Consider the following 18,249-nt stretch of genomic DNA (forward strand, 5'->3'; position numbering starts at 1 on the left):
CTGAATCACCAGCCCACACAGTCACCAGACTCAGGGATGAAAGGGAGACCGCCTGTTTTGAAGAAATCCCATTGTGCCTCTGTCTCTCTCTGTTTTGAGGGGCAGCCGGGTGTTGCGGAGACAGTGGGCTCAAATCCTGTTCTCAGTTGGCCACAAACACCCACAAGGGTGGCCCTGAGCCCAATTTACCTCACAGGGCTGTTGTGAGGAAAATTGGGGGGGGGGGGCTTCTCCACAGCTTCTCATTTACACAAACCGGCTTAATAGTAAATATTTATCATCTCGTCTTTCCTCCCATGATTTCAGGTGGTCGCACCGTGCGGATATAGCGTTTGATGCTCACAACCACCCTAGGAATCGTAAAATCGTAGTGTTGGAAGGGACCCCGTGGGTCATCTAGTCCAACCCCCTGCAATGCAGGAATCTCAACTGAAGCATCCGTGACAGATGGCCATCCAACCTCTGTTTAAGGACCTCCCAGGAAGGAGAGTCCAGGTTAAGTTGAGAGGTAGCCACTTGGCCCAAGAAACATTTTGTGAGCATCGTGTCTATAGAGCAGCCTTTCTCAACTTGCGGGTCCCCAGATGTTCTTGAACTACAACTCCCATCACCCCTAGCTAGCAAGGCCAGAGCTCATGGATGATGGGAGTTGTAGTCCAACAACATCTTAGGACCCACAAGTTGAGAACCGCTGCTATAGAGGGATCCAGCCTTATTTCACCCTGACAATAACCCTGCGGTGTAAGTCGAGGCTGCGTTATGGCCACTTGGCTCTCCGTCAGCATCGCTGCCCAGTGGGCATTCGGACCAGTCTCTCCCTGGTCCACACCCAACAATTTACCCATCACATCGCTCTTGGTGCCCTAGATCTGTCGCTCACCCCTGACCAGATGCCCAGATGTGTAGCTAGTTTCACCCCGAAACACACAAACATTCACTTACCTTCTTGCGCGTTGCCGATACTCATCCACAAAGCCAGCAGGCAGGAGAAAAAAGATCGGCCAAGTTGACCCATTTTCCAAAGCTGAAGTCCCCACAACAGCTCCCAGCTCCCCAAAACACTCTAGGGGCTCATTGGCAGAGGCAGAGGAGCCCAGGAAGAGGCAGGGGCCGTTTCTCTCTCAAATATCTCCCAAGTTCACTGAGAAGTTTCAAAAGAGACGAAGGAGAAGGTTGTCGCTGGAGCCGAATCCCAAAAACAAGTGACGAAATCTTCGGTGAAGTCAGTACCCAGGAGAACGACTGGATCCAAACTTTTCTATTAAAAAAAAAACTCCTTGTGGAAATTCAGAATAATTTCCCAGCTCGAAACTTTTGTCCGTATCACAAAAATAAGAGAGTGCCAATAAAATGTTCTTTCCTTCGAATTTCCAAGCTTAAGTTTGGCTTCACTTGCCACTCCGAGCGCTGATTTCCTACTCTCTTGCGTCTCAGCAGCTTTTCAAAACTTGCACCTGATTTTCCCCCCTTTCCATGCTTTGCCAAGCTCTTTCTGTCCTGGCTTCTAAGCAAAACTGATGATGCCTACATCTATAGCAAGGGCTATCATAACAAAACTTGCCCGGTTAACTTCTCCAAAGCGCTTCCCGCTTTCCAAAAAAGCTGACTTCTCCAAAAAAAAAAATATAACAGAGAAAAGCTAAGGCAGTGGAAGAAGGGGGGGAAAGTCCCTTCCCCTTTTTTTTTTCCTCTTTTGCTCTGTTCCTGACTCACCCACTCCTACACACTGCTGAAAAATTGTTTGGGAGAAGAAGAGAGGCTTGAGAGATTAGCAAGTTGAAAGGGAAGGAGGGGGCAAGAGAGAAATAGGGAAGGGTGTGTGAACATTCCTTCCAGCCCAAGCAGGGTTAATGGGAGGAGAGGAACAGAAAAGAGAGAGAGGGAGGGAGAGAAAAAGACTTTTCTTAAAGTTACAAGCACCCACATTCCAAAAAAATATAAATAAATAAAGAGGAAGCGAGAAAATATGGGTGCATTCTGCACAGAGATTGGCAAGGTGGAACTGGACAGTGCTGACCCTATACAAAGCCATCCCAAGGCTTGACTGCAGAGTAAGTTTTCCAAACTTGTGAGAACTCATCCCAGAAGCATAGCTGTTATTCCTAATGGTTAAGGGGGGAGGAAGAGTCCTGGGGCACCTTAAAGGCTGGTGTGCTGTACTTTTGGACAGCTAAGGTACGCATGGGTCTCAATGAAAACTATATATATGTATAATTTTTATAAAATTTTCTAAATGACATTTCAAAACATTCATTTCTACAACCTTAAATCAATGACTTCCCTTCTCCTCTTTCCATGGTTCATTTTGCATACCGTACACCCCTGCATATTTTACAACCATTCAGTAATCCATTGCTATATCCATCAATAATAATAATAATAATAATAATAATAATTTATTATTTATACCCCGCCCATCTGGCTGGGCCTCCCCAGCCACTCTGGGCAGCTTCCATAGAAACCAAAAATACAGTAAAATATCACACGTTAAAAACTTCCCTGAACAGGGCTGCCTTAAGATGTCTTTGAATGTCAGGTAGTTGTTTATCGCTTTGACATCTGCTGGAAGGGCGTTCCACAGGGTGGGCGCCACTACCGAGAAGGCCCTCTGCCTGGTTCCCTGTAGCTTTGCTTCTCGCAATGAGGGAACCGCCAGAAGGCCCTCGGCACTGGACCTCAGCGTCCGGGCATAACGATGGGGGTGGAGGTATACTGGGTATACTGGACCGAGGCTGTTTAGGGCTTTAAAGGTCAGCACCAACACTTTGAATTGTGCTCGGAAACGTACTGGGAGCCAATGCAGATCTCTCAGGACCGGTGTTATACGGTCTCGGCGGCCGCCCCCAGTTACCAGTCTAGCTGCCGCATTCTGGATTAGTTGTAGTTTCCGAGTCACCTTCAAAGGTAGCCCCACGTAGAGTGCATTGCAGTAGTCCAAGCGGGAGATAACCAGAGCATGCACCACTCTGGCGAGACAGTCCGCAGGCAGATAGGGTCTCAGCCTACGTACCAGATGGAGCTGGTAAACAGCTGCCCTGGACACAGATTTGACCTGTGCCTCCATGGACAGCTGTGAGTCCAAAATGACTCCCAGGCTGCACACCTGGTCCTTCAGGGGCACAGTTACCCCATTCAGGACCAGGGAATCCTTCACACCTGCCTGTCTCCTGTCCCCCAAAAACAGTACTTCTGTCTTGTCAGGATTCAACCTCAATCTGTTAGCCGCCATCCATCCTCCAACCATCCTCCAAAACTTATCCTGTTGAATTTATCTTAATGCTACCAGCATTTTTAAATAAACACAATCCCCCCCCCGCCATATATTCAGTAAACATTTTCCAGTCTTCTTTAAACGTACATTCTTCTTGTTCTCTTATTCTATATGTTAAATCTGCAAGCTGTAATTCATCAGTTTAAGTTGCCATTCTTCTTCGGTTGGGACCTTACTCGTTTTCCATTTTGGGGCTAACAAAACGCGGGCCGCAGTAGCAGCATACATAAATACTCTTTTTTGACACCTGGGAATTTCCCTCTGAATTATTCCCAACAAAAAGGACTCTGGTTGTTTGTTTGTTTTTGAAAGGTACTTTAAAACATTTCCCCCCCAATTCATTATATATCATTTCCCAATATTCTTTTACCCTTTTTCCAAGTTCAAGTCCTGGGGCACCTTAAAGGCTGATGTGCTGTGCTTTTGGACAGCTAAGTTATGCATGGGTCCCAATGGAAACTAAAGACCTTACTTCAACACCTGCAGCACTTTCCACAGAGTGGATAGAATCATAGAATTGTGGCGTTGGAAGGGGATCCCGAGGGTCATCTAGTCCAACCCCCTGCAACGCAGCTGTCCCATTCGGAGATTGCGAAGAATGAGGATGTTGCTTTCTCCCAGCCACAAATGCAACAAGTCAGGCAGATGTTTACAGTTCAGATCAATTCACACCTGATAACTAGAGAAGTATGGAGCATGTGGACAGGATGCCAGACAGACACCTGCAGTCTAGGTCAAACCACTGCTCATAACTGGGGATGTTTAGAACGTGTGGTCAAGATGTCGTATTTTTGCTTGGCTTAGCAAGTAACAGCATAGGAAAGTAGACCAAATAAGGGGAATGTTAGTAGGTAGTCGTGACAGGCTGTAAACCTTGTAGTACCGAGCCAATGGGGAGGCAAGGGAGGGAACCTGTGCTTCAGGATAAAAAGGTAAAGGGACCCCTGACCATTAGGTCCAGTCGTGGCCGACTCTGTGGTTGCGGTGCTCACTCGCTTTATTGGCTGAGGGAGCCGGCGTACAGCTTCCGGGTCATGTGGCCAGCATGACTGAGCCGCTTCTGGTGAACCAGAGCAGTGCATGGAAACGCCGTTTACCTTCCCGCCGGAGCGGTACCTATTTATCTACTTGCACTTTGACGTGCTTTCGAACTGCAGGTTGGCAGGAGCAGGGACCGAGCAATGGGAGCTCACCCCGTCGCGGGGCTTTGTGGTTTAACCCACAGCACCACCCATGTCCCTTGTGCTTCAGGATACTGTGATCTAAACCACAGAGCCTAGGTTGTATTTTAAGGCGCGAGATTAAGGGTCTTAGGACCCACTTCTTACAGGGATCAAACCTGCAACCTTGGCATGATCAGCACCACACCCTAACCAACAGAACTATCCTGGCTAAGACTATCTACCCTCAGAGGGATGCATCTGCTGTGTCTCTGTAGGAGTTCCCGCTCTGAGTATGTCTTCCCTGATTTGAGCACACTTTATCCCAGGGATGAGGAACCCAGGCATTGCTGGGTGCCAAGTCCCAATTGCCCCAGCTAACATGGCCAACGGCTGGGGATGATGGGAGTTGTAGTCCAACCACATCTTGAGCGCCAGAGCTTCACTGTCCCTACCTTATTGCTCGGCCTTATGCGCGGTTGGTAGAGCATGAGACTCTGAATCTCAGATTGCGAATTCCTGTAACCAGGTTGTCAGTTTTCAAACTGGTGGGTCCTGGAAGCTGGAGACACAGAGAGCTGCGTGCTCTGTGCTGGATTCCAAAGTGGCGACTAATGGAGAACTGAGATCTGCTGGGGGTGTTAATGCCGTGAGCCCAGTGCCGGATTTATGTACAGTATAAGCTAAGCAAGCTATAGCTTAGGGCCCCGCTCTCTTGGAGGCCCGCAAAAAATGAAAGGGAAAAAAACCCGGATGTACATTTCCAAACTATCAAGATAAAAAACAAATAAAATTAAACCTACATACAGCAACAGTGTTTTGTGTTGTGTAGGCTCCTAGGATGTAAGTCATGGGCCCCACCTGCTAGCCTGCTCCCTAAAATATCACTGGTTAGATACCTATTAGATCCATAAATTACCACATAGCATATATTCAACACAAAAAACAGCGACAAATTATTGTTGACAAAGGACAGCTGGACATATAAAGGGCCCCATTGCCTTCAGTAGCTTAGGGCCTCATCAAATCTAAATCCAGCCTTGTACTGGTGCCATCCACTCGTCTGAGGTGAGGGTCTGAGGCAGCAGTTAATATCAATATTAATTTCCAGAGTAGCAGCCGTATTAGTGACATGCAAGAATTTTGTAGTACCGTAGATACTTGGTGGCATCAAGTTGTGTATGTGTAAAAAAAAAACCAAAACCCAAAACACCACAGTCTCCATTGACCTTCCTTCCAAGGAGACTGAACCCGTGTAAATGCCTTAAACCCCTGGATTCTCTCACCACTCGATAGGGGTGGCGTGAAACATTTTTTTTAGTCACTCTCGCCTTCCTGGAGATTCAATTCCCCCCCAATAAGTCACCTGGAAGGGGCCAGGAAAACCTGGAGACTTCAGGTCAGCCCTGCAGGTCCCCCCCCCCAAACTTTCTCTAGCTGCTGTGCAAGCCACACCCCCCCCCCAGGTGTGTTTGGCTAATAAACTAAAGATGCGACGATAAGCCACTTTAAAACGCTCCTGTTAGGACTCCCAGTATATTTCAGCCCCATTGTTTGTTTCTTTGGGGGATGTGGTGGGGGGGGGGGCGGTCACAGTGCAAGATTGCAGAGTTAACCATTACCCACAACTCTGGGGAGCTGGGCTGGTGGGAGATCTGATAAGCCGCTGTGTTCAGACCTCCAGGGTAAGGGAAAAGAGTCACGACTATTAGGCAAAATGTAAAGATTGCCCGTTCCAAAAGCCATATTAGGGCAATATTTCTACAGCTCTCCTAAACTCTCTGTCAGGCTTGAATTGGGGAAAGGGGGTGGGGTGGGGAGGAATTCTCTGGCCAAATCCCCACATCCCCTTGCAAAATTTATACGCTCTCCCTAGCAAAGAGAGCTGTGCCTTTGACCTGCAGTCTGATGGGCAGAAATCAGGCAGGTAAATATTTTCCCTGGGGTGGTGATGAAACTGGAGAAACTTCACCTGCCTGATATCTGCCTGACAGGGCTGTTCTTAAAGGCACAGATGCAAGGCTAGTAAAATATTCTTGGGTTTTTCAGAGAAGCTGAGACACCTAGAAGTGCAGTCACTATTTCCATGCAAGGAGAAGCCTCGCCGGATGAATTTCTGCTGTTGGCGTGGGTTTGGGTGAAAGCAGCAACCTTATCCACATTCCCGGGGAAAGGCTCCACAATCTGCAGAAAGATGTAGCTAGTTAATTTTTACTTGCTCTGTGCATGTCAGGCCGACTGCTGTGTCTTCTCAAGCTGTTTCCAAAGACGTCATGCGCCCGATTGTTTAATTTCTGTGCGAAGGTTCAGTCCTTCACGTAGCCTCGCAAGTAAGAATTCCACAAAAGTTATTAGACTTTTCCAGCCGTCCCCCTAAAACAATGCCAGCCCCAAGACATTTCGATGGCTGAGGTGAAAAACCAGATCAGAACACACACACACACACACACACACACACACACAACCTCATTATGGTACAGTGGTTAGAGGGCTGGACTTGAAATTGGGAGACCAGGGTTCAAAACCCCCCCCCCCACACCTGGCAATGGCTCAGTTGCCTCTGGGCCTGCCCACCTCATGCATGCAGCTGTTACAAGAATTTTAAGGTCATATATATAAAAAAGATAAATGTTCATAACTGCATATGTAAACCACATGTTTGAAACCCCACAGAAAAAGTCCTGAGACCATTTTGTCCCTCCCAAATTGACCTCAAATATTTCTCTGCAAGGTCGAAGGAAAATGGAAAAGCCTCTCCATTGTCTTGTCTTTTCGTTCACAAATCCTGTCTTAAAGGTATGTCTGTGTATGAATAGGGTGAGCCTGTGACCCGGCTCAGGAACTAAGTATTTATCATTGCAAAAGACTGGCCAGGCTCCCCAGGTAATCCAATCAAGTGACCATTAACAGGTAATCTGCCGGACAGGAGATAAACAGCACACTCAGATTTCTGCTGTAAACCGCCTTTTCTATGATGTAGGTATGATATTTCTGGGGGTGGTCTTGGACTCCAGGGCGGGCAATTTAAAACATAAGGGCGGGCACACCTTTGTTCTGGGTCCTCCTCCTTTCCTGCGGGTGAGGGGAGCACCCTGTTGCAACAGCTGTAATAAAGATCAGGCTTACTAGCTGCTTTGCTTCTCAATATTCTCTGGTTGGCCTCTGTTATTTTCTCCTACCGATAGGGATCCCACTTAAGGACTCTATACGTACTGGTGCCATCCACTCTGAGGTGAGGGTCTGAGGCAGCAATTAATATCAACATTAATTTCCAGAGTAGCAGCCGTATTAGTGACTTGCAAGTATTTTGTACTACCGTAGATACTTGGTGGCATCCGTCTGCCTCGGGAGACAATGGAGGAGTGAGCTTTCAGAGGTGAAGTCAAACCATTGGAGAGTTACAGCGCCTGCTGTGGCTCTAGAGACCGATGCAGGAGAGACATGTTTTGTTGCAGCCGGGGCAGAGGAAGGCGTCCGGCTGCACTGCTGCAGATGCACCATGTCGTTTCTCTGCGCTCCTCACCAGACAATTTCAGAAAGGCCTGGGATTCAAAGGTCTTACCTGTCAATCACAAAACGAACAAGGGCTTTGGCGAGCCGTGGCATGCCTGCCTCAGTTGCCTTATCTGCACAATGGGAACAACCGCAAGGTGAAGGTTCTAAGCTGTTTAATAAAAATAAAATAAACGAAACACAACAATAATCATTTACAACCATGCTGAAATTGAAATCACTGATTCCAGCCAATATTTCAATATGCTCATTTGGGGACTTGGCTTCTAAATTGCACAGCAAAGGCATTTCATAAATCTAATCTCAGCTGAAAAGGAGCCAGAGATAAAACTGAGTCACAGTTTATTCTCATTACTTGTTTTGAAAGTCAAAGTTCAAGCCCTGAAACATGTGAAGGTCCTACATAATCCCCCCTCCTCTCTCTCTCTCTGTAATGGACTTTCTCCTCAATGCAGACAAACAACCACCAGCCCATTTCACAGCAGAGTCCTCTGCCAGGTTTTGAGTCCTGCAAGCTTTCTTTACAGAAAGTATTGCTACTTGGCAGCTGACCTCTGGCAAAGCTTATCTTGCCAAGGTTATTTCAGGGGCAGATAACGATGCAATTTGCTTAAGAACAAAAAAAATGCTGGTGCTTCAGATTGCATTGACCAGGACAGCACAAAACTAGATTAATGAATAAAATTCCGCTGGTCAGCCATGATCAGTCTGCCCTGGAGCCACTGCCAATGCACTTTGCATTCTTTTTGCAGGAAAAGATCTTCTGCTCAGAGTTATTGGAGAAGGCACGCTTTTCTTATCAGAATTAGTAGGGTGGTATTTGGACAAGCAATTTAACTTTCCCAGGAATAACAATTGCCACTGTTGCATCTGATTTCCTTCACCTTGCCTTTTCCACAATCCTTCCCTTTATTCCCATTAGATAACAGCTATTCAAAGGTTGTGGCCCACCCCATACTTATCATTCCAGGCATCCCATAATGATGGTTGTGATCTGATCAATAACATCGGCATACCCTCCAACGTTTCCCTGATGAAAATAGGGACATCCAATTCCATAAAGAAGAAGAAGAAGAAGAATGATAATTTTACTCTATATACCCCACACATCTTACTGGGCAGGCACTGGGCAACTGGGCCAACATAGATAATAATAAAATAAAACATTTAACATTTAAAAAAACACCTCCCTGTACAGGATTGCCTTCAGACGGCTCGGAGGTCGGATAACTCCATACCCTCCAACATTTCTCCAATGAAAATAGGGACATCCTAAGGAAAAGAGGGACATTCTGGGATCAAATCAGAAACCGAGATGTCTTCTCTAAATCAGGGAGGTCCCTGGAAAATAGGGACCTCCTGCTGCTGTAACTGTTTGATTTTAGGTATTGCTGTTGGATTTCCAATTCATTGGTTTTTCATAAATTTAATTTGTGTGCTGGGTGGTGGTGGTGGTGGTGGCAGAAGTTGCAAGAGAGGCCTAATTCTGTTTAAGTCGGAAAAAGGCAAGCATCTTCGCTCCCTCCTCTCAGCAAAAAAACAGTCCGATGTTCTACATTCCTGAGTCATCCTTTGGGACCTTTTTGGTTTCCCCTCCTATCACCACCCAGCCTTGCAGAGGGGGCTGTGGATAGTAAATTGCTAGAAATTGTGAGCGCACCATCTCTTCAAGGGGATCCTTCTAACTGCATGTTTGTTAAATGCTTGCAAAACTATTTATTGAAATTACAGCCTACTGTTTTTCTCCAAAGAACCTCAGGTAGCGTACGTGATTCTTCTCTCTTCTCTCTTCTCATTTAATCCCCACACAGCAACTCTGCAAAGTAAGTTAGGCTGTGTTATAAGACTTTTAAGGTCATTTATGTATATGATAAATGTTCATAACTGCATGTGTAAACCACATGTTTGAAACCCCACAGAAAAAGTCCTGAGACCATTTTGTCCCTCCCAAATTGACCTCAAATATTTCTCTGCAAGGTTGAAGGAAAATGGAAAAGCCTCCCCATTGTCGTTCACAAATCCTGTCTTAAGGGTATGTCTGTGTATGAATAGGGTGAGCCTGTGAGCTGGCTCAGGAACTAAGTATTTATCATTACAAAAAACTGGCCAGGCTCCCAATCAAGTGACCATTAACAGGTAACCTGCCAGACAGGAGATAACAATGCACTCAGATTTCTGTTGTAGATCGCCTTTTCTATGATGTATGTATGATGCTTCTGGGGGTGGTCTTGGACTCCAGGGCGGGTAATTTAAAATGACTATATAAGGGCGGGCACACCTTTGTTCTGGGTCTTCCTCCATCCTCCTGCGTGTGAGGGGAGTACTCTGTGGCAACAGCTTTAATACAGATCAGGCTTTCTAGTTGCTTTGCTTCTCAATATTCTCTGGTTGGCCTCTGTTATTTTCTCCTACCGATAGGGATCCCACTTAAGGACTCTATACGGGCTCTTGGATACCCCGTAAGGGAAGAAGCGCAGATTTTGTTTACAACAGCAGGCAGTGAGGGGCCCGAGGAAGGAAAAATTAGATATAAAAAGAGCACCAATTAGGACGAGTGAAAATGGTAAATAAGTCCTTTCTCGTCCTTCCTGGTGACAACCCTATGATCCTACCCCGGCTAGAAACACGTGGAGTATGCCTGTTTTCAGAGAAACGTAGAATTGTAGAGTTGGGACCCCAAGGGTCATCTAGTCCAACCCCGCACAATGCAATGTTTTAGGGAGTCTCACCTCTATCCTCCTTTCCCTAGCCAGGTGGTTGGGTACCACTGAGAGGTTGCATCCCCTGCCTCCCAGGAAGAGCTTAATGGTGATGGGGAGACCAACCTGGCCCATCCATCGGCCAGTGTAGATGCAGCTGCTGCAGTACTTTTCTTCCCTCCGTGTTCCATTTTCCTTTTGTATCACAACTGTTTTTGTATTTATGAAAAATACAGAAGCTTTTCTACTAGGGATAATGGACACAGGTATAGCAAGAGAAGATCAGAAAATATTCCTCTATGCCACAGGAGCAGCAAGGATCCTAATTGCTAAAAACTGGAAAAAAGAAATTGTGCCAATAAAAAGGGAATGGCAAGACAAACTGTTAGAGTACCGTATATTGAACTGGTTAGATTAACAGAGGCAATTAGAGATCACACTGGACAAGAGTTTCAAAAAGCATGGGGAAAATGTAGAGAATACTTCACAAAATAGTGCCCTAAAATACATACCTGGACTTGTTTTGATTAATGTCTGCAGGAGACTTTGTGGATATTTAAGTTATAATTAGAAAAATCTTAATAATTATTCATAAAGGAAATAGCTTATAAGAAGTAAATAAGGAGGCCAGATACAGAATAACGGAAATCTTTTATTTGGTTGTTTGTATTGTTGTATGTTATGTTTATTGTATTTTATTGTATGTTTATTGTATTATCGAGAGCCAGTGTGGTGTAGTGGTTAAGAGCGGTAGTCTCGTAATCTGGGGAACCGGGTTCGCTTCCCCGCTCCTCCACATGCAGCTGCTGGGTGACTTTGGGCCAGTCACACTTCTCTGAAGTCTCTCAGCCCCACTCACCTCACAGAGTGTTTGTTGTGGGGAAGGAAGGGAAAGGAGAATGTTAGCCGCTTTGAGACTCCTTAAAGGGAGTGAAAGGCGGGATATCAAATCCAAACTCTTCTATTTCTGTACTGGGGAGTGGGGGGTTTATGTTATGTAGTAAATAAAATTTCCAATAAAAAACAACAACAACAACTGTTTGTTGTATTGTGAGCCTGCATGCGAGGGATGGGTTTATCTTTTCATATATGCACGGTGCTTAGAAAAATTTGGGTATAAGGATCTAACAGCAACCCCTATGCGTCCTGAGGCCTTCTTTCCTTTTAAACTTGGAAAAAATGTTTAAGTGTCTCTCTGGCTGGCTCCACAATGGAAGAGCAACCTTTGCCCGCCTTAGGGAAACAGCAAACGCCTTGTCCGGAGGGAGTAAGAAGGGAGTTGATAGCGTGACCCTGGAAGAAGACTTCTTCCCTGCCAGGGACAGAACGTTTTCCTTGAGGCAGCAAAGATAACCGAATACCCTCTCCGGCAGATGGAGAAATCAAGGACAGGAGCAAGAGGCATTTCTGAACATTTACAAGGTTTTGATACGTAAGTGGACTTTAGGGAAATGGTCTCTGGACCTGGAAGAAAAAATGATTTGGGAATTGGGTTAACAATCCCAGAAGGGATTGTGCTATTGTCACAACTGTTGCCTGACTAAATAAATCTCATTCCACCGTGTGGGTTTTCGTTGATCAACGGATTAAATGTATATGTGAAAAAACACTAGCCCTGAAGAATAAAAGAGATAACTTGCTTTGATTGCAGATCAAAGAGTGTATCTTCTGATCCTTTCACTCTCGCACAGAAAAGATTATCTTCTAATCCTTTCACTCTCACACAAAAAGAGATGCCTGTTTTAAGTAAAACCACAGTGCATCCGACTTCACAGAGCCCAGTCCTCTGTTTGAAGGGCTGTGTGGTCCAAGTCTGGTTTAAAAATAAGGAACCCTAAGGCCACTCAGGGGACATGGGTGGCGCTGTGGGTTAAACCACAGAGCCTAGGACTTGCCGATCAGAAGGTCGGCGGTTCGAATCCCCGCGACGGGGTGAGCTCCCATTGCTCGGTCCCTGCTCCTGCCAACCTAGCAGTTCGAAAGCACCTCAAAGTACAAGTAGATAAATAGGTACCGCTCCGGCGGGAAGGTAAACGGCATTTCCGTGCGCTGCTCTGGTTTGCCACAAGCAGCTTAGTCATGCTGGCCACATGACCCAGAAGCTGTACTCCGGCTCCCTAGGCCAATAAAGCAAGATGAGTGCCGCAACCCCAGAGTCGGTCACGACTGGACCTAATGGTCAGGGGTCCCTTTACCCTTTACCTTTAAGGCCACTCAGTACGCTTCATGGCTGAGGAGGGATTTGAACCTTCTCTTCCAGGTCCTGGTCTGACACTCCAACCACTGGCTGTCTGCGTGACTAGGCTGGACGGACAACCATCAGGCATGGATGTGCAGGGATGCTAGCTCTTCTGCCGCCAGAAGCAGCCGCCTCACATTGCTTAACAGTAGGGCCGGTCCTGCAAGGATGGAATAGAGCAGAGTGCTCCTCCTCAGCCCTCTCTCTCAGGAACACACGCTGATAATGCAAGGATACTGCAAAGGGCTCCAGTCGGCTCTGTAAAAAAACAACAACACTTGCGCTCCATTCTTTCTTATGGTTCCCTCTTCTCAATTGTAGATTTTGATTTGCGTGGTTCCTGGAGCACCTCCTGGCGGCAATGTATCAGTACTGCAGTTGCATCCGAGAATGCTTCATAATTTAATGTTTTCAGGAGTCTCTCTTCCTCCCCAGTCTCTGTAACTGGGCAGAGGGGAGAAGCTAGCTTTTTATTTTTTAAAGCAAAAGCAGCGGTCCTCAAGATCCTAATGAGTATCTTGGCTGCAGAGCTATGTGTGTAGATAAATAAAATAAAATAAAATAAAATATTCCTTCCAGTAGTACCTTAGAGACCGACTAAGGTGCTACTGGAAGGAATTTTTATTTTATTTTATTATTTTCTTTCGATTACGGCAGACCAACACGGCTACCTACCTGTAACTATGTTTGAATGCGTGACAACCAAATTATTTTACACTTTTCAATACTTCATGCACGTAAAGTGTGAACACTTAAAAAGCGATGCGGGGGGGGAGGAGCTTAAGTAATGTAATTCTAAATATTTAGGCTCGGAAGTCCAGAACTTGCTCTGTGACGTGCCTATTAAGACAAATCTGGCATTCAATGTGGAAGCAGCAGCCTGCCTCAAGGGGAGGGGGTTTAAATATCTAAATTTGCGAATGAAATGGGTTTTATGCCTGCCAGGAAACCACATCCTCTGTCCCGGAAACATTTCCCCTTCTTCTCAGGTCTGAGCAGAAAACAGCCATGATTTTGACTCCCAAGTGGAAGGAAAGGCACTCTGCATAATCTCAGAGACACCCTTATTGTCACTGCTCCTGTTCTAGGCACTGTCATGTCAATCACAGCTAGGAGTTGAGCCCTGTTTCAAATTACAACGCAGAGTGAGGGCTAGACTGTGCCTTGTCTAACGGACGAGTCATCCTCTACAAAAAAAATTCCGCCACTATCCCTCATGAAAGGGGACGGTTTCTGGCAAAGAATTTCTGGGCATGGCGGCATGGAGCAAAGTGTTGTCTGTTTCTCCTTTCGGTGGGTCATGACTAAACCCATTTCCTCCCCTCAGATATTGTAAACAGATTAACAGTCCTCCTCAGTTCCATCACTGCAACCCTCAAAGGCTGGAAACTGGGTTCAAAAAATGCCTTCTGGCCCCTCTTCCTTTCTCTCTCACATGCAGGGCACTGTTACCTTGTGAGAAAAGGCAATGCCCTCTAATTTAGTTACCTGTACCCAGGTTAGAAAGGGACGCGGGTGGCGCTGTGGGTTAAACCACAGAGCCTAGGACTTGCCGATCAGAAGGTCGGCGGTTCGAATCCCTGCGATGGGGTGAGCTCCCGTTGCTCGGTCCCTGCTCCTGCCAACCTAGCAGTTCAAAAGCACATCAAGTGCAAGTAGATAAATAGGTACCACTCTGGCAGGAAGGTAAACGGCGTTTCCGTGCGCTGCTTTGGTTCGCCAGAAGCGGCTTAGTCATGCTGGCCATATGACCCGGAAGCTGTACGGCGGCTCCCTCGGCCAATAAAGCGAGATGAGCGCCGCAACCCCAGAATCGGTCACGACTGGACCTTATGGTCCCTTTATCTTTACCCAGGTTAGAGAAGCCATAGGCCTTGATGTTGAACTCCAACTCCCATCAGCCGCAGGCAGCATGGCTCACAGTGAGGCATGATGGGAGTTGGGGTCCAATATCACCTGGCGGTTCGGCAGGTCCCCTGCCCTGTACTGGGACGGCCATTTTGCTTAGAGGAGTTGATTTTCTACCGGGTGCTGCTGGAGCAGGAAAGTTTACCCAGACTAAAATCCTTCCTTTAATGCAAAAGGGGCAGGAGAGTCCCTTCTCTCTTACAGACACACATCTGGTAACCCAATAGCTATGGAGGCTGCCAAACAGACACTCCCAGCGCAAGGCAAAGCGAGATCTCGCTCCGATTCGCCAAGAACCTGAGGTCAACAAAACAAGCTGTGAACATACGAAATTGCAGCAAAGGAGTGTAACCCCTTGTGTCAATAGCCTGGGGTTATCTGGGGCCATTTGGAAAAGAAGAGAGGACCCTTCTCAGATGGGCTAAACGTTGCGGGTTTCTTTTGCTCAACATCTTTCCAAGGGCCTCGGGCACAAAATGGAAAATGCTATTTCCAACACAGGCTTTGTGTGTGCATGTACAGTTGTTGACATCTGGTTCCAGATGTTTTCTTCTGCGGCAGCCACATGGAACAGAGCTCCCCCCCCCCAAAAGGCCACACCCTGGCATGTTTTGTGGGACAGCCCAGGGGAATTGGAAGACACCCTGCAAATATTTACCATGTGAGAAAAGCTTATCAGCCCCTCCTCACAAAATATGGGGAGCCTATCTAACCACACCCAAGCCACCACTTCTTCTGCATTTTGGAATAGTGACTGGATGTTGTGTTTGCTTATTCCTTAAATATTTTTTGAAATTCCGCTGCTTGACCCAACACCCCCCCCCCCGCTTCCATTTCCCATTTATCAAAAACAGTTTTGCCCCTTCGAGAGTTCAGGAATGTAGGAAGCACTGCCTTATAATACCGGGTTAGACTGTCTGTTATTGAGGCTCAAGATCATCTCTTCTGATGCTAGCAGTGGTTTTTGAGGGGTCTTTCCTGTCACCTGGTCCTTTTAACCTGGAATGGCCAGAATCTGAACGCCTGAATCTGGGATGTTCTCCATATAAAGCAAGAACAGGGAACTGTTGCTGTGGTCTTCCAGTTGCACAACCTTTGCAACCCACCCTGTGTGTCTCTTGATGAAGAGCATATAAATCTTAATACACAATATCTTGACCACCAGCCGTGCGGACAGGGGCTGATGTGAACTGGACTTCAATCACATCTGAAGGCTGCGGATGGTTCATCCCAGCTCTAAGGATGCTTTTAAAATTTTATTTTAAAGGTGTAAGTTGCTACCCTTCAACCTCCAGAATCCTCCCCGCTGCCTGCAAGGTCTGTAGAAATCAAATCTTAAGCCAGTTCATGGTGGTGGCAGCTCCATCTTGCCTGCAGAGCAGAAGCGTTAACAATTCATTGCACCCGGTCGAAAAGATCTCCTGCAGCGCTCTTCACTCTCTGCAGCTGGTCAGCTTGAACTGTCACTAACATTACACAGCAATTCTTATTTCTTAAAGACCAATACAGCCCTGTACATTTTGTACCCGTGCTGGATGGGTTATTGAGCAGCAAATTAACACAGTGTAGAAATGGTCTCTAAAAACGCTATTAAAAAATTCCTTCCAGTAGCACCTTAGAGAGCAACTAAGTTTGCTATTGGTATGAGCTTTTGTGTGCATGCACACTTCTAAAAATGCTGTTATTTCCCAGTAACCAGAGGTGTGTGAGCAGAGACGGCCATTGCCCAGCACAGAAACTGGTACTAGATACAAAACTCAGCATGGTGAGGCTCCTTGCTATACCCTTAAAACAAGTTTCTAGTCCTTAAGCCTGCAAAGGAAGGCTCAGCAGCAACTGGCCAGCACTTGACCGGAGTCTGAGAAACTGTATGGGTACAGCGGTGCAGCCAGAGCAGGATTTCCCAATGGTTAAAGCAGCAAAGTATTAATGCTCTGCCTCTTTCTCTGTATCCCCTACAAGTTTATACTTCAGCCAGATTATTATTATTCCCAATAAAAACGGCAGCATGTTGGAATTGAAACCAGCTAGAAGCTGGTTAAAGCTAAACTGTGGTTAGCACACAGGAGAAAGTGCTCCTTCAGAGAGAAAGGGAGGGAATTCACACGGAGGGGCCCTGTGGGAAATTGGTCCTGCGTCCCCGTTCTTCCACCTTCCTTGTGTTCTTTGCAACAAGGGTGCCCCTAATGCCCTTAATCCAAGATAAACCGCTAGGATGCCACAAAGCGACAGTCCAGACTCAACACATGCAACTGCGAGACATTCCTGGAACGAGCATTCCTGAGGCATGACTGCCTGCAAGTTTAGCCAAAAAGAATTTCCTGCCCTTTATAACGTAAGGAGAAAGGTTGCTCCCGGGGATGAGGCAGATATTTTAAGAGAGGATGGGCCTGGCAAGAGGCACCAGAGGCTGCCACTCGCTCCCTTCCCGTCTCCAAATAATCTATAGCCGGGGCTCAGCGAAAGCCACTTCTTTGCAGGCCGGCTGCGCTAATGTAAAATTTGGAGCTGCGCACAGAATTCAGGATAGTGGCGTTGCAGTTCCAGAGTTGTAAAAACACTTTGCGCCAGCAGAGGCTGATCAGCTGTTTCAGTGGGATTAAGCTACCACATTCCTTCACTTTGGGAGGGAGGGAGGAAGGAAGGAAGGAAGGAAAGCAGCAGCTAGCTGATTTCCTTCTTAAGGAAATCAGCCCTGGAAGGACAGATCCTGAAGCTGAGGCTCCAATACTTTGGCCACCTCATGAGAAGAGAAGACTCCCTGGAAAAGACCCTGATGTTGGGAAAGATGGAGGGCACAAGGAGAAGGTGGGACAGTGGACGAGATGGTGGGACAGTGTTCTCGAAGCTACTAACATGAGTTTGACCAAACTGCGGGAGGCAGTGGAAGACAGGAGTGCCTGGCGTGCTCTGGTCCAGGGGGTCACGAAAAGTCGGACACGACTAAACGACTAAACAACAACAACAAAGCAGATTTCCTGGCACTGACCTGCAGAAAAGGTCTATGAGCAAGAACAGCCCATCACCATAAGGCTGAGATCATCACAAAGCAGGGAGGCAAAGCTGTGTGTCTATGGAGCTTCCCCCAGGAAAAGTCCACCCTGCTTGACCCAAATTTTTGGAGGCAGCAGTGCCGATGCTGTGGGGAGGGAAGCTTTGCTGACCCAAGCAGGAACAGAGCACCCCCACACTGTGGTTTAGCCGTTGTAAATCCGAGACGAGAGCAGCCTAAAAAGAAAAATTGTGCATAGGTCTCTGTGACCTTATTTTAAGTGGGGGGGAAGACAAGACACGGGGGGGGGGGAGAGAGAGACAACGCAAATAAGCAAAGGGTTGATGCACCTTACCTTAAAATGCATGGGGGGAAAATTGAGGGGAATTTTAAATCTGTGCAATAAGCTAAACCATGGTTAATGCTAAACCTAATAAACATTAGTGAAAGCCGAAGTGTCTGGCAGA

At 46.7% G+C, this 18,249-nt stretch overlaps 1 protein-coding gene across 1 annotated transcript in view; it reads right to left on the reverse strand.

Moving 5' to 3' along the window:
* AXL (AXL receptor tyrosine kinase) overlaps positions 1-1,855 on the reverse strand; it is a 73,198-nt gene extending 71,343 nt beyond the window's left edge. The window contains exon 1 of the mRNA XM_081018669.1: positions 943-1,855. Coding sequence (XP_080874795.1) covers positions 943-1,015 — 73 coding nt within the window. The 5' untranslated portion in view covers positions 1,016-1,855. The remainder of the gene's footprint in view (positions 1-942) is intronic.
* Positions 1,856-18,249: the final 16,394 nt, after the last annotated feature.

This window comes from Podarcis pityusensis (genome assembly GCF_964106645.2).
Source record: "Podarcis pityusensis genome assembly, chromosome: 8".
Lineage (NCBI taxonomy): Eukaryota > Metazoa > Chordata > Lepidosauria > Squamata > Lacertidae > Podarcis > Podarcis pityusensis.